This window comes from Acanthopagrus latus, chromosome 19 (assembly GCF_904848185.1).
Source record: "Acanthopagrus latus isolate v.2019 chromosome 19, fAcaLat1.1, whole genome shotgun sequence".
Classification (NCBI taxonomy): domain Eukaryota; kingdom Metazoa; phylum Chordata; class Actinopteri; order Spariformes; family Sparidae; genus Acanthopagrus; species Acanthopagrus latus.
In genome coordinates, this window is record NC_051057.1 from 13,463,150 (window position 1) to 13,485,352 (window position 22,203).

Here is a 22,203-nt window from a genome sequence, read left to right on the forward strand (position 1 = left end):
CCTGTAACTGATCCGAGGCTAGGCGGTTGTTTGTTTCCATGGCAGGCTGCTGCGCTATTTATAGTTCTATCTAGCTGGTACTAGTCAGCACAGAAGGCATTACCAAAAATTGCATTCATCCATTTGGAAGAGGGAAATTCTGTTTTGATACACTGAAAGTCAGCTGGAGTGTCGACTGGATGTTTTGAGAACAAAAAACACCTGGAGCCTCAGTGATTGAGTCACAAAGTCAAGAGGAAGAAGGCTTCACACTCTTCTTCCCTTTTTTCCCACTGTCTGCTTTTCCCCCCTCGATGCAGAAGCGGATCCTTGTAACCAAACGTAATGTTTATTTTGGAGTCAGAAGCATTGCCCCGGATGACCGGAATTTCTTTGTTGTGGTTTCGTTTGTGTTTTTAGCAAAGACGCGCAGAGCTGCTGGTATTGATGATTCATACGTTCATCATCAGAGGTCTTTAGCAGTTCATCACGTCTCCCCTCACAGTGTGTGTCTTAGCAAAAGGTTAATCAGGTAACCCTCCCTATTAAAGTGATAATTTATCTCTGATTCACGGGGTCAAAAAGGTATATTAATTACCAAAGGTGTGACACACAGGTTTCAAGAAGAGATCTCCCTTCAGGCATTTGGCAGCTGCAGCAAACTTAACTCCAGTTTCAAAATCTGTCTCTAACCTCTATTCACTTCACATATATTATATATTGTGATATCCCTACCTCCATGTTCTCTCCTTCAGAGTAGCCTTTACATACTGTACAAGTTACCTCGAATTGTTTCATATCCTTTATTAGGTTCAAATCAAACCTGTACAGTTAATACATTAAAATAAATCAAAAAATGTAAAACGGCATTGCCAGTAAGTAGTCAGTAAGAAACTTTGGAGTCCACAGAGAAGATTTAAAGAGGCTACACAATGATGGAATGAGATGGACCTTTAAAAGACGTGAGATATCAATAGGAATCCATTTAGTTTATGGACAAGATACATTAACTTTACTAACAATCAATCATTCCACTCTTTAAAGCTTTTTAATGCAGGTAAATCTGACCTGTCAATACATTTTCAGCATCATGCTCACTCTTAAGCTCATTGTTGTGGTTATTCACCTACCATCGTCCGTTTGTTATTTCCCCCTTGAAATGCACCTTTCACTGAACAGTCTTCCTCATGGTTGTTGTTAAATTCCAGTAATGCTGCTTTGCAACTGATCCAAATCTGCAGTTCCAAATCTTCCAGCATGTGACTTAAAGAACACAGTCAGACCACGTAATTGTTCTCGCACTCGCGCTTCTCTCTAATGGAGATGAACTGACTTTTCTGTGTTCTTCCTGTAGGAGGTCATGTGATGTTTCTGTCTTTCACATTTTGCTTTTGTTGTTTTTTACTGCTTAAAGGCACACTCAAGTAAAATTGTTCACCATGTATTAGCTTGTTAAAATATTATGTTATCTGTATCTTAAAATCTTGCGCTGAAACGTAGCAATTCTGCAAACCAGTATATGTAGAAAAACTGTTTCCTCAAATCAGGTGTGAGCACTTCTAGCGAGATGAAACACAACACATTTTCACACAAGTACAAAGGGAGAGTGTGTAAGGAGTGCATTGAAAATTCTGTTTCCTCATAGAGGAAGTCTCCTTTCAGTGGGGCCACTGCTGTTGCTTTGAAAGGGAAAGAAATTTAAAAAGTTGTCTTATCATTTAGTCAAGTTGGTTTTATTGATGTCTTCCACAATTATATGTTGTCAAAATATCTGCATTAGGAAGCTGCAAAGTCAGAGGTCTCAAGACGGTGGATTAGCATTAAAATTAGACTGGATTAGACAGAGAGGATTGATGTTTACTTTCAGTTAGTTCAGATTTTTCAAAATTCACAAAAACAAATACAGACTTATCAAGATGTTCGATGATGTATACCTACAAGTTAAATTAAATCTGTCTCCTTCGTCCCTGGAGTGAAAGTCCTCCCCACTGTTTGTCACAGCTGTCAACAAAATTGCCTTTCTCCAGTCCTTCCATGATCACTGTGGGGCTGCTGAGTCCTTTTCCATTGCCCACTAACCCTGGCTCTGGTTCTGGTGCTCATTCCTCGAAACCTCCTCTTCCCGATGCTCCTCAGGTCCTGTGCTAACGTTGTAAACACCAACACTGCTTCAGTTAGCTGCACAACTAACTGTGCTAACTAGCAGATACAGTTAGCAGCAGTCATTGGCGTCTGTGTTACGAGAAAAGGTTTGTGTTGCAGCATCCCACTGAAACTTTTGTGAGTAACAACAAGGCAACGATTTAACGATTTAATCGGCAATTTAGAGGGTGCCCTACTTTCAAGTAATTACTATATCTGTTATTTCCTACTGGTTTTTAACAGACTTAGCGCTCTCCTCTCATGAATGTTGCAGTATTTGTCTTTTCATCTGTAAAGTAACTTTGACAGCACTTCCTGTTCACTGGATATTGATAGTGTAGCAGTAGTACTCTAGTTAAAACAATAAATGAAAGGCTGTCTCCCTTACTCATGATGACGACTGTGACAACTACCAGACACAGAAGTCACCAGGAGGTACTTTGAGGTAAGTCATCAGCATATACGTCAGTGCTCTTCTCCTATAGTCTTAAACTGTAATCACCCCATTGGTTATTTTGGAACCTCTTGTCATGGTTTAAGTTCCAGTAGAGCGGCAAGCTGCTGATAGTTCACACTGTCCTCAAGGCTGTGAAAAATTGTGCAGCTCAGCATGTTTCCCGCTGTTCTATAAAACGAGTGGCATTTGGTGCCTGGATAATCTGAGCTTCTGCTTTTTTGAGTGCACACATGCAGAAGGAGGCTGGGCAGACAGACAGATAAACCCAGCTGTTGAGTCTGTCCAGGAGTTAAAAATGACTGAAAACTGGTGTCCAATGGGAATGTCCATTCATCACTGCAAATACCCCCGCTGTGTTTGCTTGCATTTGCTTCCTGGAGAACAAATGTGGATGCAGGTTAAATATAAGTTATTTTCCGGTCTGTAGTATTTTATTTATGTACGATAGATAGCTAGATTGGTAATACCCCAGGCTTAAATAGCTTTGTCCAAGCTCTTGTATCGTCTCTTGGCACACACGGTACCAGAACTTGAATGTGGTAGCATATTTTGTCAGTGAGACAAACCACCGGCTCGCACAGCACTGCCTCTTTTGTAACTGTATTTAGTTGCTAAGCAGAATGGCACAGACCCAATCTAAGTGGCTTTCATCTGGCCAATTCAAACAGACGTTTGACCCCAGACATTTGCCTAATGTGTTTTTGTTATGTGGACTCCTGGCTTCACAAATGTCACAGTGGCTGGACTAGTGGGGGTTTGGTGAATGACTCAGGGGGTTGAGAGTTGTGGGGGGGGGTATAGGAACGGGGAGTCAGCCTTAGGGGGTGGGGTTTCAAGACAGAAGTTGAGTGTCTAACCTCTGCATTTTGTACTCTAACCCATTGGGAGTTGGTAGTGTGGTGAACATAAGTTCCCAGTGATGACCGGCCCCTCCTTCCTCAGGGGCCAGACCCACTGCAAGCCTTCTGATGAGCAGCCTGGCCCCCGAGCTCTCTGCTGACCTGGGCCCAACTGGGCAGGCAGCTGTGGAGGAGACGGGGAGTGCCACATTTCTGGCCGCCTGGGTTGCTCAAGTCAGAAGCAGCCCCAAACAGTTGGGGCAGCCCTGACAAATGCTGCCATTAGAGGGGTGCTGAAAATTTATTACCAAACATATTGGTATTTTAGGGTGCAGCTGACTTAGATTTAGTACCGTTGCAGATGAGGTGCCATCTTTAAACCAGAAGACCAGATTAGTATCAGAAAGTCACAACACCCACTTACTGCCCTTAAACCACATACTTTATTAATTAGCAATGATATCTGCTCAACAGTATATATCAGGTTCCTCAGCAGTTGTATTTGCAATCATGTGCTGCAGATTTGCAGCTATTAAATTAGGCCATGGAGGCAGAAAATTGCATATTTTGATATATAGGAATTAGCAACTGAGTTCTAAAACCAGATGTTTTCTCTTTCTGTAAATGTGCAGATTGTATGGCAGCTTTGACTAGCAATGGACAGGAATACATGTTCTGTACAGTATAAGTTATATTCATACCACTTCTTGTCTTGCAAACATTGTTAGTGTCATTTCAGGCTGAACCAGTGAAGCTTTATCCAACACTGAATTCAGTGTGAGGTGAATGGCATTTTTCCACTGTTTGTGATGTAGAAAACATGAGCCATCCAGTATGAAAGCTTTGTTGTTTTGTTAAGATTTGGTGGAGATAGCAGGCCATCCAACATTCAACTAGATTACACACTACTGAGTCCTGAGAAAAGCATCTTAACAGAGGAAGAATCACTGGAAAGAAACAAAAAACCTACCTCTCTCTTAAATTAAGCACATCTAAAAATTAGTTGTTGATAGTATTTGATCACAGATATTTAGTCTCAGACCATTGCCTCACGGATATTTGTATATCACAAAGGAATGCCAAATGTTTTTGAACAAAGTACAGATGGGGAGTCAAAATGTTGTTATATGATAATCATCTTTGGTTGAAGAATAGTGCAGTGATGCTGATCATAATAAGTACAGGTTGAATCTGGACTGTTAAGTGAAGTAAAAATAACTTGAACCATTGCCTCACAGAGCCATGCGGGCTCAGTGTCTGCCACACGTTTTCTACTGAGAATCACAGTGGTTAGATCAATTCTAGCTGTTAAAGTCTAAAGGAGAGACCTTTTGTTTATATAATGAAGCCTGTTCCTGTTTAAATCCTGTTGTGGCTTTTTTAAATCACATATTGATAACCTTATTTATGTGACTTCTTACGCTGAATTTACTCTTATTATTCTCTTTATCTTTTAACAGGCTATATATTTTAAGCGTAATGCCCGCGGTGATACTTCCAGCCATAGTGATGTCTCATTCTGAGTAATAGGTCTCTAAAGTGTGCTTGTTTGGCTTTTTTGGGGCCATTGGAGAGCAATAAAGTGTCTGTCTGAGGATTTTCGGGGTCCTCGTAGACTTTCCCCAGGTGTGCCTCACTGGTCATAAAGTACAACTTGTCTCTCATGGTATATGCATGAATAAATGTGTCCACAGAGTTTTCTTAACCAAATACTAGTTATTATGCTCTGGGATTTTTAACACAACAAAATTTAGAAGTTCTCGTTTTGAGACTTCCTGACTTGAAGTGTGTAGGCTATATTTTATTTAACATAAAAATGGGTATTTTGCTTAATTCAAAGCATGTTCTGCTTGTTTTGTTTGGAACCAAGATGGCTACAACAATAAGGTCACTCAGTTAATTTAAGTTTGTGACGTCCACACTGGTTAACCATTTCCTTTGTTCCTCGAGTTCTGTGGAGGAAAGCTGCAATGTATTTTCATGTTGAGGTATGCTGTGTTTACTTTCATCACTGCTGCCTGGTGAGGCGGGCCAACCTGATGTTTGTTTATAAGGAATCTGGGCTTCACTCGTAACTTTCATTCACCACTTGAAAGCACTCGACTTGCTACTAATTTACCTTGAGGGACTTCAAAATTATCTGTCTGCTCTGTCAAAATCTTTTTTTGTGGTGGCAACTTGTCATCATCAAAGTTTGTCTTTAGAGCTTAATGAAAGCCCTGTAGATGGATGGCTTAATGTTATATACTTGAATACTGCATACAGAAAGACATCTTAAACTCAAGGTAACATGTTGTTTTTGGTCCTCAAAATAATGTTGGTTGCTTTTTGTTTTGTCTTTTTTGTTTTGTTGCCTTAGCTGTCATTGTTGCTACGCAAGTTGCTTCTAAGCGAGTATTACAGAGTTCACATAAAAAAAAAAAAAACACTAGCAGTGGGAACAGAGGAGGAATGGAATAGTATTGAAAGTGATCTTGAATTTCCCTTGGTCATCAGTGCTGCTTTGCTTGCTTTACCAAGGATATGTCACTCTGTGCAGCTCGGTTATTTTCAACAGGAAACTATGCACATTGAATAACTCAGGAATATCTAGTACCTAGCACTTACAGAGCTCTTTGACAAATTGCCATCCAGCAAACTTAATGTCCCACTTGTGTCAGGGGCAAGGCTGGAGGTTGGGAGATTTGTGTAGTTAAGAGGTTTTTTTTGTATTTTCTCCTTAGTCAATAGGTGAACACTTCACCTAGTAATGCCTGTATAAATATATAAAACCTGTTATTTTATCCAACGTTATCCCAAGTTCAGATTTCCCTTCTTGGGGGAAGTGTAAAGCTCGGCTGAGACTTGTGTCAAAAAAGGAATTTGATCCCCTCCAATGTGTGACATTGTATAAACACTGGAGTAGTCCTAGCCAAACAAATTTGCAGCATATGCATATGAAAATATTGCAACTGTGTCACCAGGGTGTTAGCATTTTGTTTCATCTGCACCATTTGATCCTGTGTCACACCGTTCCTGCACCTCTCACACTGTTTATGTATACTTTGTCAAGATAAGTAAACTCCACCAAGATGTTCTATTTTGTGGAGGAAAAACTCGCCACAGGTCAGGATTTCCAAGCACTTGGATTCCAGTTAGATGTACATTAGCCCCTCCATTCCTTATCTCGAAAACGGAATCAGCCATTTGGAAATGAGTCTATTTTCATGTGTGTGAGAAGCTGAGTGGATAACCTGTTGGCAGCGGAGGACAGTGCAGATCTCTCTTCACTCTAAATTGCAGGCAGGCATCCCTGCAACCCCACATGAAGACCATTGAGTCCCATCAAGATAATCCTTAATAAAGAACGGCTTCGCATTTAATCTTAGCTCACTTCTCCAGTTTCTTACTTGATATAGTTTTTGGCAAGTGGTGTTTTAGCGCTGATGTCAGTCGAACAGTATCAGTGCATCTTTTGTTAAGCTTTCATTTGGCAGATGCAGAAGCTTCTAGTAGATTTTTATAGTTGCAGAAAAGATTTTTATATTGTTTTAACTAATGTATCTAATGAGGTTTCTTATGTTTGGCATGTCTTAGTGCCTCTTAAACTATAATATTTTATATGTTTGAATATTTTTAAATAGAAGCATAGTTTTCCCTCCCATTATAAGCCATGGGTGCAGCACCCAAACTGTTTTGGACACCAAGCAAGTGGACAACATCAAAACAATTTTTCCTATATCTAGTAGTTGTAGTTGGTCCCGTGTGGATATCTATAGCAAGTTATATCATTTAGCTTTTTGTGTGCTCTTTATTTATTTTTGCAATTGTGTATACATATATAATAATGGTCAAAATGTTTTCTGAAATTGCATGCTTTTTTGCATCAAAAATTGTTAAATCTAATCTGAGGAGGACCCCCAAATCTCCACTGGAATATATGAACCTACGTCTTTCACAGACACTGAGAAGCTAAACAAAAGCAGCTTAATGACAATGCAAATGCATCATTCTCAAACTCCACATCTTGACAATTTAACTTCAGGGTTTAACCTACCTTTATATATTAGATTGTTTACATTTAGCAGCCTTTCATTCAATGCTGCAGAAAATGAAAATAGTAATCACTGAACATCACTGTTGAATCTGCTAGGTTGATTGGAGCTTTGATTCAAAACATACCGTACATGCATGCAGCGAGAGTACAAGGAAAATCTGAGTTTAGTCGTTGAGACATAAACAACTCTGGATAATTACACTGTGCAATTTGAAAATAACTCACTTGCAAAATTACATCTCAAGCTAATTTTATACAGCTGCTTATTGAAATAGAGAGTGACAGAGTAAATGCAGTAACTCAATTGGCATTTGTACCCCTCCGCTATTAGAAATAGTTACTCGAGAGTCCCCGAGCATCTTCTAGTCAATTGAGTTATCAAGAACCTGTTCGGTGTGCAATATATTTCATGCTACCATACTGAAACATGAGCCTATGGATTTACCTGTGAGTAGCACTTGCATTTCCAGCACGTCCACATCATCACTGCAGTGTATTTAAATCAGGAGCAGTGCAGCTCAAATGTATTTCTGTCAGCTGCTCGATGACTACTGCTACAGACTTTGGTCGGCCCTCTTTCAGCACGGGTTGTGAACTCAAGTAGAAATTAGAGGAAGAAATTGTCTAATTTATTACTTCTTTTTCTGATTGAAGCAACATACCATAAAAGAAAGATCTGAGTGTGCTCTTTTAGTGACATACATTATCATTTTTTATTTCTTATCATCACCCACTGACAAGTAGGTAACAGAGACGTACAGGCAGCGCCTGAACAGGGGGACCGCTAACACAGTACACTATTCTTCTAGCCAAGGGTGTTCTTCCTCTATCACCACCTCTTTACCATAGAAAATGTATGATTTCCTCTTTTTCTGGTAATCATTTTTCAGTATTACTGTTGGTATTTCACCCACAGTTTTATTATGTGGAAATTAAACAAATTTAAATGCTCCATTGACCTCCCAGCTATTCATTACACAGAACTGATATTCTTAGAGAAAAAAAAATATATTGAAGAAAAAGCTGCACCAGCCTCATCACCAGCTTGAATAAATCACCAGTTTGAGCTCATCAGTAGCAGCATGGCCTTGTGTAGTAGCTTCGCACAGTTGAAATAATAACCTGGAGCAGACAGAAGGCAGTCATTACCTTGCACACAGACGCGGCTCGTATGTGTTGACGGAGGACTTCCACTAGACTGTTGTGGAGACGGACAGAGCTGAGCAGCTCGGCCCGCTGTTAAACCTCCGGATACCCATCACCTAGGCTAATGACCTAAACCCTTGTTTACCCTCCGAAGGTCCCTCTGTGACAAAGAGAAATCCAGCAGCAACTCACAGGAGAGAGCAGAAAAAATGTGGTTTGCGGTAAAAAAAAAAAAAAAAAAAGAGCATAACAAAAACAAGAGAGAAAATGGGGGGGAGAAGAAAAGTGTGGGCCCTTGGGGTGTGTGAGCAGAGCCTGGTGTTCCAGTGGACAGGCAGGCCGGTGGAGAGGTCTGCCATTTCATTGTCTTAGTCTCCACTGATACAATCTGGAGAGGGCTCTATTGCTTAAAGCTGTGAGTGAATGACATATGGGGAGCTAGTGTGAGGCACAACTCCCCTGTGCCTCCTCCAGACCCAAAGTCTTCCTGTGAGAGAGCGCCGAGCAACTTTTCTGCTCTTTCAAAACGGCAGCAGCCTCCCTCGCCCTCCCTCATTCACTGCCTTTCTCCCTCCCTCCCTCCCTCTCCCTCTCTCTTGCCGCTCTCTCACTCTCTCTCTTTTTTTCCCTCTTCCTCAGACACTCACTAGTCACTGCCTGAAGCAGTAATCGGACAACTCTCTTTCTCACTAGGACTGTGTCTCCTGAGATACGGCGCAGGGCTCCATGGGTTCCAGCACCTAAAATGAAAAAGAAAAAAGTCGCCTTGTAGTTTACATGTCTTGTGCTACAGACTCTCCCAACAGCTGAAGGACAGTTTTAGAAAGTTTGCTGTCCGTTCGGCTGGACTCTTTCTGTAGAAGATTTTTTTTTTTTTTTTTTTTTTTAAAGAAGGGATAAACACACAGGGATTCAACCATAATTGTAGTGAGTATGACTTTATATTCTATTTGATGTTCGATGTTTACTGTCTTGTCTTACCTTCTCTAATTTTTGAGAAATCCCTGTGTGTGTGGAATTACCTCCTGTTTTGATGAATTTACCTCAGGATTTTATTCAGCACATAACTCTAAATCAAAGCATTTATATAAACAGGTACAATTTAATATTTGCACTCATCTTGTCATTATTTGTTAAAGCTTAAAACAGCACCTTCTGCGTCTTTATTATTGTACAAATTGTAATATGGTAGAGCTGTTCAAAAATGTTTAATAATGGTAAAAATATCATCCAAAAAGGAGGGCTTTAATCTTTACAGGTTTACAGGTCAGCTGTAATTCATTGGTGTTGATAGAGAATAGCTAAGAAAATTAATGCCTTGGATGAATGTTTACTTTTAATTTGAGTGAAACTGAATGCAACTTACATCCTGCTGAAGTCCATTTAAAAATGTATTAACTTATATAAATAACAATTTATTGTTTAATACAGTGTGTTTGATAATTGCCAGAAAATCTTACTAAATGTTATGTTTTTATAATTCATACACTTTGCTCAAAAGTTTTAGAAATGTAACGGTCTAAGTTATCTTTAATTATAAATGAAAATTATGTAAAAATGTCCCTTAAAATCTTGCAAATTATTATCCAAAAATTTTTTTTTACTCATAATTAAAATGACTCAAATAATTTTTTAAAGGCTTTTAAAAAGAATTATCAGCATGATGGTAAAATACTATTTTGAAATGGATCCAAATTCCCCCTTTCACAATATGAGATCCACTTCTGCTTTGCCCAGTTTACATTTTTGATCAGGCAAAGAAAACACGCTGCTCCCTGCAGGAGTCCCTTTTTGACTGGCAGAACAAACAAAACCAACACAGTTAAAGGCAGTTGACATCTAATGCCATCTGCTGAGGCCAGGAATGCTGCGAGGAGACCTGAGAGCCTCTCAGCGTCTGACCGAGACAACAGGCCTCGACTGCCGGCCGTGCTGCGTCTCCGCTCGCCAGCGTTTCGCGTGTAGCAGAGATGACTCACTCGTTGTAATCACTAGCTTCTCTAATTGAAGGATGTTCTGGTTTAATGTTCTGTGTATGATCACAGGCTTACATCACAAGTCAGGGAATTATTCTGTGTGTGTTTGTGTGAGTGTGAGGGGTATTTCATCTCTCTTAATTTTTTTTTCCTCTTTCCTTTTTCACCCTCTAATTCCTGTCATTTTCAAACGCCTGCACTTTTTTTCACTGTTTAGAAAGGTGTGTGTTAGTAGATGAAAGAGAGGAAACGGAGAGGCTCGTGAGCCAGACTGCTTGCAGAGTGGCCTCCGCTCCGTGTAGACAAACATGACAGTGTGTGTGACTGCCTGCTGCAACCATTCACTAACACAATAACCTTATTTATCCAATTAACAGATAATGAACAGGCTGGTTTTGGGGCTGTTTACACTGTGTATTTGCTTTTTACGCAGGGAGAGATCTGGATCTCTCTGCCTGCCTGGCTGTGGAGCTTCATGCATGTGTAGCAGCAGCAGTGTGTACAAGCAGGAGTGGTCGGCGGTGGCATTGTTTGCCCAAAGGCCCGATGCCTTTCCCTATAGACGTGTCTAGCCAGGCCGAGCTCTTGTCCTCTTCTCTTAGAGAAGAGATTGAAAATGGTGAAAGACACAGAGGGCTAATTGATCCAGCCTCAGTGATCCGGCTATTTGTGAGGAAGGGGGGGGAGAGGAAGAGCGCGAGAGAAAGAAGAAGGAAACGGGGGACCTCCTATTAAGTAGCTGGGTGATTAGTGGGCAGGGGTTGCTTACTAAATACTGTGGGGTGCTATTTTGTTAACACACCTTTGTTTTGATCTGGATATGTTGGTGAAAGAACAGGAAATGAGCTTTTGAGATTGCTGTTGCTTGCCATCTCAATCGCTAATACCCACTTGTGTGTTTGTTTGTTTGTAAATGGCAACATGTTTACGTTGCGCAGGATGATAAGGAAGCCGCTTAGTTTGGAGTCTAAACACAAATTGTATTCAAAGAAATTGCATTGTACTATAGGTGAGCCCATAGAACATTTTTTGCTTTCTACAATTTTGAAACTACAATTTTAGATTTTCCTCTGCTTCTTACCCTGTGTGGATCATACCTTCTTTTAAAATAATAGATCACCTTGTGAGATTTGAGAGAATTAGAACAACAAGCCACGAGTATTAAAGTGGTATAATCGTTAAGATTAGTCTTTCATCTTTGTGTGTAAAGCCTCTCTCGTTCTGCGGTGGTCACGGTGGTAGGCAGCTTGTGATAAAATGTGCACCTTAAATCTTGTTTGATGGCCCCTCAAAGGCGGACGGGCCTTCTGGAAATAATTTTGAAGGTTGAGGAGCACAGTATTAACAGATTTAATGTAGCTATTGAGTGAATTGCTGGAGCACCATGTCAGATCGGACAGAATGAGAGGGACAAATTGCACGTCAACAGACACCACATGTGTTAATAATTGTGCTTTTAATTACGCAAAAGTAGAAAATTAAGAATTTGGTGTGAGGCGTGTGCTGTAATAATTGTCATGGTAAGTCTCATTTATTCGCCAAATACAGATCAGTACAGTGCATTTGTATAAATAAACATTAATATATAAACTGAATTAAAAGTAACATTTCATGTTGTAACTGAAAAGTACTGGTATAAACATTCATTTTCGTAGATTATACTGTGCTTTAATAATGAATTAAACTGTATTTTGTCTCTCACAAAACTGGTTTAGAAAAGTGCCATCACCATATAGAAATTTCAAATTTTCATCGATTTTAATGCAATTCTGTAACACTAGTCTTATTCAGAGTATCACAAATAAAAACTCAAGCTATTTAATGTTGCATTTGTTGGCAGCCGTTATTTTTTCGGCCACGCACAGAGACGCAAGTGAAGTGTAGCATTTTGTAAACTGTGCCTAATTCCACTCACATCTGTGTCCAATTGTTGTCTGCATCTACATTCTTTGAGAGTGGATTTATTTTTCCTGGGCCACCATGTGGATTCAGCTGACCAGCTTAAGTGGGGATTAGTTGTTTTAAAGTTCGATTTTGATTAAAGCATTGTTTCTCAAAAGTTGTAACTCACAACACATGGCTTACATAGACAGTACAATTCAAAGCACTATGGACTGTGTCTTACACAATTAATATATGTTAAGGATGAGACAGGGAGAGCGGAAAGGCAATAAACAAAACATATTCTCTCATATGTCATGGTCTTTTGTTCAATTGTTTTAAAAACTCAAGATGTGTATTATGTTAATAATCTTGGAAAAGTTTGCAGGTGAGAAAACACGTTCCATGTGAAATTACTAACTCTTGGCTGAATAGTAACGAAATATGTAGCAAAGGTGAAGGAGCGATTTGTGCCGGGTCAGACAGCCTGCATGCTGAGATGATCTATGCTAAAAGCTTGGCTGTGTTTACCTTTGGAAACGCAGGTCTTGAAATAAGTAAAGCGAAACAAAAGGAGCCAGCAAATAGCCGTGAATGAAGCGTGTTGTGGCACTTCTTCTTTTTTTCTCTTGATGACACTTCCAGCGCTTCATCTAGCCTAGGCTTTGTTCTTGTTCGCTTCAAAGACCTGGCACTTCAGGTTGAACTAAGAAGCACATCAAAGATATGAATGCAGCCCTTTAAAAAAAAAAAAAAACAATAAATATTTAGTGCCATAGAAGAAAGGCTTGTTTTTGCTTTTAAATCCTTGCCCCCTCCCTTTTCCTCTGTCTCTTCACCTGGCTGGTTTCACCTGCTGGTGGTGGCTGAGACACCAGCATGGTAATGGCTTCATTGGCCTGTGCTGCTGAACAGAGAATCCAGCCACCACACACACACACACACACACACACACACCACACCGCATCTTACTACCACTTCCCCCTACTCTGTGATCGCTGTTAATGTGCTGTGGCAAAATATGTTTCTCTTTCGTCTTTATGGCTTTTACCTCTGTAGACTTTCTTTTTCATTGATATTTTTATATTTTTTACACCCTCTCTGTATGTTTTAGTATTAGGAAATGCCAGAAGGAGGCACTGCTGTTGTTTTAGCAAGAATTAAATATAATGGGGTTTTTTGGTAAGATGGCTGTATCATAAAAAGTGGAAGATTAGGCAAATTGTAAACCGGGCATGGCATTTGAGAAGGCTTTGCATTGGTGTGAAGAGCAAAGCCTGTTGAAAAAAAAAAAGATGAAGAAAAGAAAACCTTAACACCCTGCAGCTCAGGTTACCCTGGCTCATGTAAACAGTCAGCCATTAAAAAATCATGCCCGCATTTTTGGAAAAAGACTTTATATGTCTTTTCCCTTTTTCCTGACCAGTTGAATGACCTTTTTTGGACCCTGTATTCCCGTGGTGGGCTGGAGTCAGCTCTAATATAGTGTTATGGCCATGCAAGTATATGGCTGTGCTTGATGTTTGGAGAGAGACGAGCAGAGCGGGAGTGGACAGCAAAATGTAACTGTCAGCTAAAGGAGAGTAATAGAGGCATTCGTAGCGTCATAGGAAACATATGTGGCTCCATATGCTCTCCGTGTTCTTGTTTCCAGTCTCGTTCATTGTCTGAGATGCACCACTGATCTGGGGGCCTCTAAAGTGCCCTGCATGTGTGAGTGTGTGTGCATGTGTGTGTGTGTGTGCATTTGCACTACTGATCTGGGGGCCTCTGAAGTGCCCTGTGCATAAGTGTGTGTACACATGCAGAGATACAGGCATGAGTAATGTGTCTCTGTGAGCTAAAGAAAAGGACATTTAACAAAAAAGGAGAAAAAAGACATAAGCATAAGTTTTTTGTGTTGCCAGAGAGATGGAAATGATTTATATAACGGCTGTGTGAGTGTAGATATTGTTCTGATTCTGGCTCTCTGTAGGCTGTGAAGTTAGGAAGTTGTGTATTTCTGCGCCATGCCCCAGGCTGGGGCAGGCCCGCGGGAAGCAGCACTGACGGTCATTAGGACCTGTCAGTATGCTGGGAGGCGGAGTGCTGATAAATTTCAGATAGTGTCAATTGCAGATGAAAGATCTGCTGAAGATGCTGGGGGTGTCACGCTTGACTTGCCTCTGCTCAACAAGTCCCATCTTCCATCTAGCAGCAGGCTACCTCAAGCAGTGAAGCGGGCAGGCTCTCCCACACTCTGCAGCCCCCCAACCCCTCACCCCTCTGCCTACCTTCACCCCCACACAACCCCCCTCCCACCCCTTCCTGCTTACCTTGGCTAAGCCGCTTTTGCATGTTGATTGGGGGAGGGCTAATCCAGTTTGCAGCTGTCGTAGACCAATGATGAATCACCTTTCCGTCATTTGGCTGTGCTCCCCTTGCTCAGGGAGGAGGGAGGACCTGGAGGAGGAAACAACAGCGGAGTAGGGCTACGGCTCGGAGAGAGAGAGACAATGTGCGCCTCTGTTCCCCCCGCTAGCCCTGTCTTCCCATTCTGCTCCAGAAAAACAATAATGTTTTCTCAGACAAGCCTTTTTGTGTCATGGATGGCTCTGGACTGTGACATCGAGCTGCAGTAACAAGGAGTGACATTGTTTCTGCCGGGGCAGGTGGAGGCAGAATACAAAAAAAGGGAGTGTGTGGTTTGCGAGGACTCAAAGCCATCTAGGTCCAGGTAAGAGCACAGTTGAGCTGGTGCCAGCAGCATCAGAGTCATGTAGCTCTCTGCGTGGCACCAGAGATTGCCTGAGACACTCTGCTAAACACCTGTCAACTTCTCTCAGCCTTGTTGTGTTGTCTGATTGGAGAGTGCCAAGGCTTTTTAGCCATCAGCTAATGAGAAAAAAAGTTTGGGCAAAGGAGGAGAAAACAGGATTAAGCAGTGAGTGTGAGACGAGGAAATAGGATTAGTTTATTCTGGATGATCCTTAATGTGCTTATATTTGTAGCTCTGTGTTGTTGCATGCTTGGAGGGTGTGATATTTTTGGGGGGAAGTAAATTAATATACTTCTGGGAAAAGAACAATGCGGCTTCCATTACTGGAGTATGTGTGAGGAAGACTGACTTAGCCTTTTGTGCCATTGGTTTTTATTATTATAACTGTTTTGTGTTAGTCCTTTTGGTTTGCAATATCATGCTTTAAAATATTTTTTTTCTGTTAATAATTAAATTGGACTTAAACCACAAGAAATTTGCCAAGCTGTACAGCAAAGTATCATAATATCATAACATTATAATATCATCTTAAATAGAGTAAACGCATATCATAATTGAATCTTTTTATCTCATAATTCTGGTTTCTTCGTGCCATCTGATAGCACCCAGACTACTTAGAGTTACTTGAGCATTTATCTCTGTGGCCTTGTGTAAAAAGCCGATGTGCATCGATAGCAGAGATAACCAGAGCCAGGGAATATAATTGGAAATGGCAGAATAATGTACAAAACATTTTGTCCTAATTTCATTAGCTTATTGTTGCAGTGGGAACAGTGGCAGAGACAAATGGGCTCTAGAGTTTGTGGCCGTACTTTTCAAATCACTCGTGCCTTCTTCTCCGCTCTATTGTCTGTACTCCACCAAATCCTCTTAGCGCACAAACGAGAAGATAGAATAATGTTTTCAATGGCGTGGTCTTTTGTATAAACACAGAAACAATTAAGGAGCTTGCCAGAGCAAACACATGCCTCATGAGCTTCTCATCTGCCTATCACTGAGGCATGGGGCTCTTATAATCAAGCAGAGTGCTGCACGTTTAACAGGCACATTAACTATTGCCGCAAACCAGCAGCAAACATCTGTTAACAGTCTCTGATACCGCACTAAACGATATACACTTAAGGCCATTTTTGCTTTTTAGACCCAGCAGAGAAAATTGACAGTAAACACAATGTGCTCACGTTGTGTAAAGTCTCAACTTGCAGTGAGATCGCTGTAATGAGAGAAATCAGGAACATCATGTCAAAATGTTTAGTATTCATTTCAAGCTTCAAGCTTCAAGCAGTTCCACTTTTCTTTGTGCACATGTGAGTGTGTGTGTGTGTGTGTGTGTGTGTGTGTGTGTGTGTGTGTGTGTGTGTGTGTGTGTGTGTGTGTGTGTGTCTGTGTGTGTGTGTGTGTCTGTCTGTCTGTCTGTCTGTCTGTCTGTCTGTGTCTGTGTCTGTATGTGTGGCAAATTTTGCCTTGTAAATGTCTTCCGTTTTCATGTGTTAATTCTGTCCTGTTCATTTGGCATCACATGAAAATAACATTGTTTTAAATTCAATAATCTCACATGCAAGTAGTTAATCATATAACTGCAGCGGATTTTAGATTTCAAATGTAATTTCAATTTAAAAAAAATTTCAGCAAATAATTTATAATATTTTTTACTTTGTATTATTATCACTATTTTACTTATCTAAATCTCTACTTTTGGTTATGTTATATTGTGTACAGTGCATTGCGTATGGGAGCTGTGTGTCTTCCTTCTCTGAAACCAGAGTGAAATGTGTAATTTGATTTGTTGCGTGTGTCTCATCAGGTCTATGGAAATGCAGGATCTAGCCAGTCCTCACAGCCGAGTAAGTGGAAGCAGTGAATCTCCTAATGGTCCCAACCTCGACAACTCCCACATCAATAACAATTCCATGACACCCAATGGCACTGAAGGTATGTGTGTACGGTGCTGTTGCTCTTTGGTTGCTCTGTCTGTCCTCTGTGCTATTTTGTATATTTTTTAAAAAGGCTTAGAAAGTTATGGAAGTATATTGTAATATTCACTGTGACAGTAATTCAGTGTAGCTAGCAATAAAGCTAAGCATGAGTTGTTGCAAGTTCTTATTTTTTAGGTTGAATTATCGCCACTTTTGCTTTAAGAAACAGCAAAAACCAAAAATTAAGAATGCACTTACATAGTTGATAAGCTACATAGACCACACACACTTGCCGCCCTAACAATCCCAACTCAAACAATTCAGTGCTACCAGTAGTTGTTTTCCAGCGACTATTAGCTGTTTATTTAAGTAACCATGTAATTATTCAAAGCCCACAGCATGGAAATGATGGCGTTTGCATGAGGTCTCTACTGTACATAGTTATTTACTCAGGTGATTCCCCTGTGCTTAAATCTGAGCCTTTGTTTAGTGAAGCAGTCATGCACACGAGTTATTAAAATCATCTCCCCAGTCACGTAATCTTCAGGTTAGCCTGTGCTTCGAGCTCAGGGTTTATTTTATGTTTATTCTTTTGTATGTGTATTAATGACACAGGACCCTTAGACTTGGTGCAGACTGTCATGTGTCCCTTTGCCATTCTTTGTTTCCCATAGGTGATAACATCACAATGCTTACCACTGCAGACTGGTTGTTAGGTTCTAACTCACAGTCCGCTGCAGGTTTGTCTACGCTTAGTGACACAGTGAAAGGACAGTACTTGGTGTTTTCCCCACTTTCAGAATGAAAGCACTCTTGAAGCAACTACTTCTCTCAGAAAGGAAATTAATTTGTCTGGATAATACACAATTTATCAGCTGCAGAAATTCTAAAGTTGCCTCAACTGTCGTGCCTTTCATTCAGAAACGTTTTGATATTTGCTGTAATTGTTGTGGAATTATGTTTTAAGCATGGTTTCACCCCTACTGGAGTCTGTTGTTAATGAATGGTCCGATTGTGAAAGTGCATTTTGTTTTCATTTGGATGTTCCTTGCTGATTCATGAATACAGTGGTTATTGTGTGCTCTGTGACCTGAGTGTGTTCGAGTTTATGCATGCACCTTAACACTATTTTTTCATCGGCCTGTCGTTCAAAAGAATTGCCCCCCCGTCTACATATGTTTCTGCCCTGAACAAGCATAGCAGAAACATGTAAAACATGACAGCAAATGGCTTCTTCAACCATGAGGGATTCCACTAAGCATGTCTTTCTTGCCCACATTGTCAATTTGTTTTGCCAAAAAAGAAGGAAAAAAAAAAGAACTCCTCCAGCTCGCCTGAAGTGAAATGGATTGATTTCAAAGTCTCCTGAGCTGTCAGAAAGCTGTGAAATTGTCTTTGCAGATCTATCGCTGAGCTGTATAATGGAGCCAAGGTCAAACAGTGTTCGCTACACTCTTAAAAAGATTTTATACATCATACGTTTCCTTGACAGTTCTATTGTGCTTGTATGTCCACTGAGCTCTTCTATCATTCATGACTCATGCTACATTTAAGTACAGATAAGCTATTAAATTATTAAATGTAATAAATAATGTAAGACTTAATTATTTATTGTACTGTCAAATTATAATCTGATTTATGTTACTCTTGCAAAATAATTAAAAAAATTTAAACTTAAAAAAAGGCACCCATGCAGACAAGATAAGGATCAGTGATTAAACACAAACACACACATATATATATATATATATATATATATATATATATATATATATATATATATATATATATATATTTATATATAATCATTTGAACTGATAGAGGTGTAATTTTGTTGTGCTAGTGGTGCATTTAGATTATTATAAATTCTGTTGGAATGCTGTTTGACTCCCTCCTGCCTGTGACATTCTGTTTTTAATTTACACTGAGTAGCTTTAGTTTTAAAACATAATTTTGTGAATGTGAAAATCTGAAAAGCCAAAAGATTGTCAGATTTTGATCTGACTGGTTTTATTTTTCTTTTTTTTTTCCAGACTTGATTTGGTGCATTTGGTGACAATGTGGCTTCTTTGTTTGCAGTTAAAACCGAGCCAATGAGCAGCAGCGAAATCGCCACCTCGGTAGCAGACACCTCTCTAGACAGCTTCTCAGGATCAGGTGAGGTTGGACTATTGTGTGTGTGTGTGTGTGTGTGTGTGTGTGTGTGTGTGTGTGTGCGTGTGTGTGTGTGCGTGTGTGTGTGTGTGTGTGTGCGCGCGCGCGCGTGCACATACAAACAGCTGCAGAACTGATTAGTGAGAGACGAGCCTCGAGATGGGTGACTGATAAGCCGGGCCCCAGGAAGTGTCCCTGCAGCTCAAACACCCATACTGTGTGTGTGTGTGAGTGTGTGTGTGCGTGTGTGTATGTGTGTCAAAGAACAGGCGACTCTATCATACCTTTGTCAGCATATTTATATGCTGTGCTTGCTTGCACGTGTGTGTGTGTGTGTGTGTGTGTGTGTGTGTGTGTGTGTGTGTGTGTATGTGTGCGCGTCTGCGTGTGTGTTAGCGCGGCTGGTTCCCATGCCAGTGAGGACTGAATTATGACCTGTAATGCACTGTGCCTGTCTGTCCAGTGGACTGACATGGCGTCCCAGTGGCCCTCGCTCTCCACGGGCTGTTACCCTATCGCCCTGTCAGAGCCACGGTTTTCACACCCTACTCTCACCACAGGAACATCACACACACACACACGCACACACACACACACACACACACAGGGGCATCGCTAAAGACATCAGAGTATAATGAGCATTGTTGGAATTGTAAAAGAAACAATCACTAATGTGATAATTTTTTTGCTTATTTCTTCTTTCTAACCTCACCAGTATCTGTGTCAACCTGCAGCACTCTCTATTTTCTGTAAACATGTATTAATAATACTGCATCCATCTGCGTGGTATTATCTTGCTGCTAATTTTCCTGTATTTTCGTAACTGTTTAACTAAGTACTTGATACTTAATGCTAGAAGCGCATAAATCGCTGCTATGACTTTTGTCTCCGACAATATTAATGAAATTTAGTAATCTTACACCACATATCCTCCGCGGGGAAACCCAAAGCTCTGTTCAGAAGCGCAGGTTTTGTCCAGTGGCAGGTGCTGCTGATGTGGGAAAAGTGTTCAATATTAATAACGTGTGTGAGGGGTTACAGCATACAGTTACATACAGTTAGCGCTCCCCCGCAACCAAATCTCTTATTTTACGTGTCACGACCAATTAGACAGATATTTCAGGCCGTGCAGTTTAATCCGAGCATTGCGGCACAATTGTGATTGTTCTGATTTGCAAGTGAAGTTAGATCAAATTTGAAGTTATTAATTTATGAGTAAATCAGTTGGGTTTCACTCCAAATGTAAATATTAGTTTGCCTTAAATTATACCTTTTTTCCCCAAATAACTGTTTTACTTTAAAACCAATGATTTTACTTTTTGGCGCAACTGTCAAGTTGGTAACTGAAGTTTTTTTTTGTTTTTGTTATTTGTTTTTTAAATAGACATTTTGGAAACAAAGTCTGCAGATAAAATTTACAACAATTTATATAAATTTAAATGTACTACTTTATTTTTTGTGTTACTTAAAAAACAATGATGTAACTGAAAAAAAGCCAAACGTGTCTGAGTCTTCTATAATTCTTACTACAGATTAAAAACAAGTGTACCTCTGTGAGTCACTTGTGGCTGAACTTTCACTGCGGAACTACATAGTCGTACGCTTAATGAAGGACTGATTATGCAGTAGCACTCATTACCTGCAATCAGCGGTGTCACTTCCAATGCAGTTGTGGCTTGAAAGGCCCAACTGAAGCAACAGGCCGAGACTGATTCAGACCATCCTGTGTGTGTTTACATCAGAGGTTGTCATGGCAGCACTGAAGTATCTCAGAGATAGACGGGTCAGCAAAAAACCTGATATTTATACCTGATTATTTTACTTCATTATTGCTCTCCGTTTTTTAACCCTAAATAAGGTTACCGAAATAAATAAAGTAATGCAATGTAATTGCTGTTTCCTTGGATTCCAGAAGTTCTATTGGCAAAAGATAATATTTACCTTATTTCTTAATGTTTAAATATGTGCTTGCCTCTTTTCTTTTCAACTCTCCTCAGCTATTGGAACCAGTGGCTTCAGCCCAAGACAAACTCACCAGTTCTCTCCACAGATTTACCCTTCCAAGTAAGGCTTCTTTTATTTTTCTTTAAAAAATAAGCAGCATCCAACTTCATTTGGATCTTTAATTAGATCCTTCTGCTCGATCGGGGGTTTTCAGCCGCCTTTGTTTGCCTGGATGTCTGCAGCTTGCGCACTCTGAAATCTGTTGTAATTATTATCTTGCAAAGATTTCCTTTGCCATTTATTGTTCTTTCACTATGTATATGAGCTGTGCGATGCTATCTGCCTTACAGCTTGGCTCAGTGTTTAAAATGAAGTAGCACAATCACGAGGAATTTGTCAGTTAGCAAAGTTTGTGTTATGGTTTTAGGGGTAAAACGTGGTCCCCTTTCTTCCTGCCTTCCTTTCTTACTTTTGTCTTTTGTTTCTTTTCTCAAATAGCAGAACATATCCGCATATTCTTCCTACCCCTTCATCCCAAAATATGGCTGCGTATGGGCAGACGCAGTACACCACAGGAATGCAGCAGGCCGCAGCTTATGCTAGCTACCCCCAGCCTGGCCAGCCCTATGGCATCCCAGCCTATGGTAAGATTTCTCAAACAAACACCATAACCTGTTGTATTGCTTAAAGATGCATGACAGTGTATACAGTGTATACATGGATAGGGAGAGAAAACTAAATATTATTTTCCTTCCCAAAGGTCAGCACAAAGCTCTTAACAAACAGCTTTCCCACAACTCCTCCCGTACAGCAAGAACAGCACAGATGCTGAGTTGTTGTTTAGTGCCTGCATAGCATATTCTCCTTCATTGCAATAAAACAGAATTTGCTTGTCAAGCTGTTCAGATAGATCTGAAAGATTAGTGATAAAAATCTGAAAACAAAAACTGGTTTCCTCTGGCATTGCAAGAGAAA

The 22,203-nt window shown here is 40.3% G+C and overlaps 1 protein-coding gene across 9 annotated transcripts in view; it reads left to right on the top strand.

Annotated features, from left to right (window-relative positions):
• eya1 (EYA transcriptional coactivator and phosphatase 1) overlaps positions 1-22,203 on the top strand; it is a 66,646-nt gene that overhangs the window by 15,717 nt on the left and 28,726 nt on the right. For 4 of the 9 annotated variants that reach the window (XM_037079784.1, XM_037079783.1, XM_037079788.1 and 1 more), the window contains 5 exons: positions 17,019-17,146; positions 17,805-17,870; positions 19,210-19,287; positions 21,282-21,348; positions 21,727-21,872. In XM_037079784.1, coding sequence (XP_036935679.1) covers positions 17,023-17,146; positions 17,805-17,870; positions 19,210-19,287; positions 21,282-21,348; positions 21,727-21,872 — 481 coding nt within the window. In that variant the 5' untranslated portion in view covers positions 17,019-17,022. Of the gene's footprint in view, positions 1-15,037; positions 15,173-17,018; positions 17,147-17,804; positions 17,871-19,209; positions 19,288-21,281; positions 21,349-21,726; positions 21,873-22,203 lie in introns of those variants that run through there. The other 5 variants (XM_037079789.1, XM_037079790.1, XM_037079786.1 and 2 more) reach the window with 4 other exon arrangements.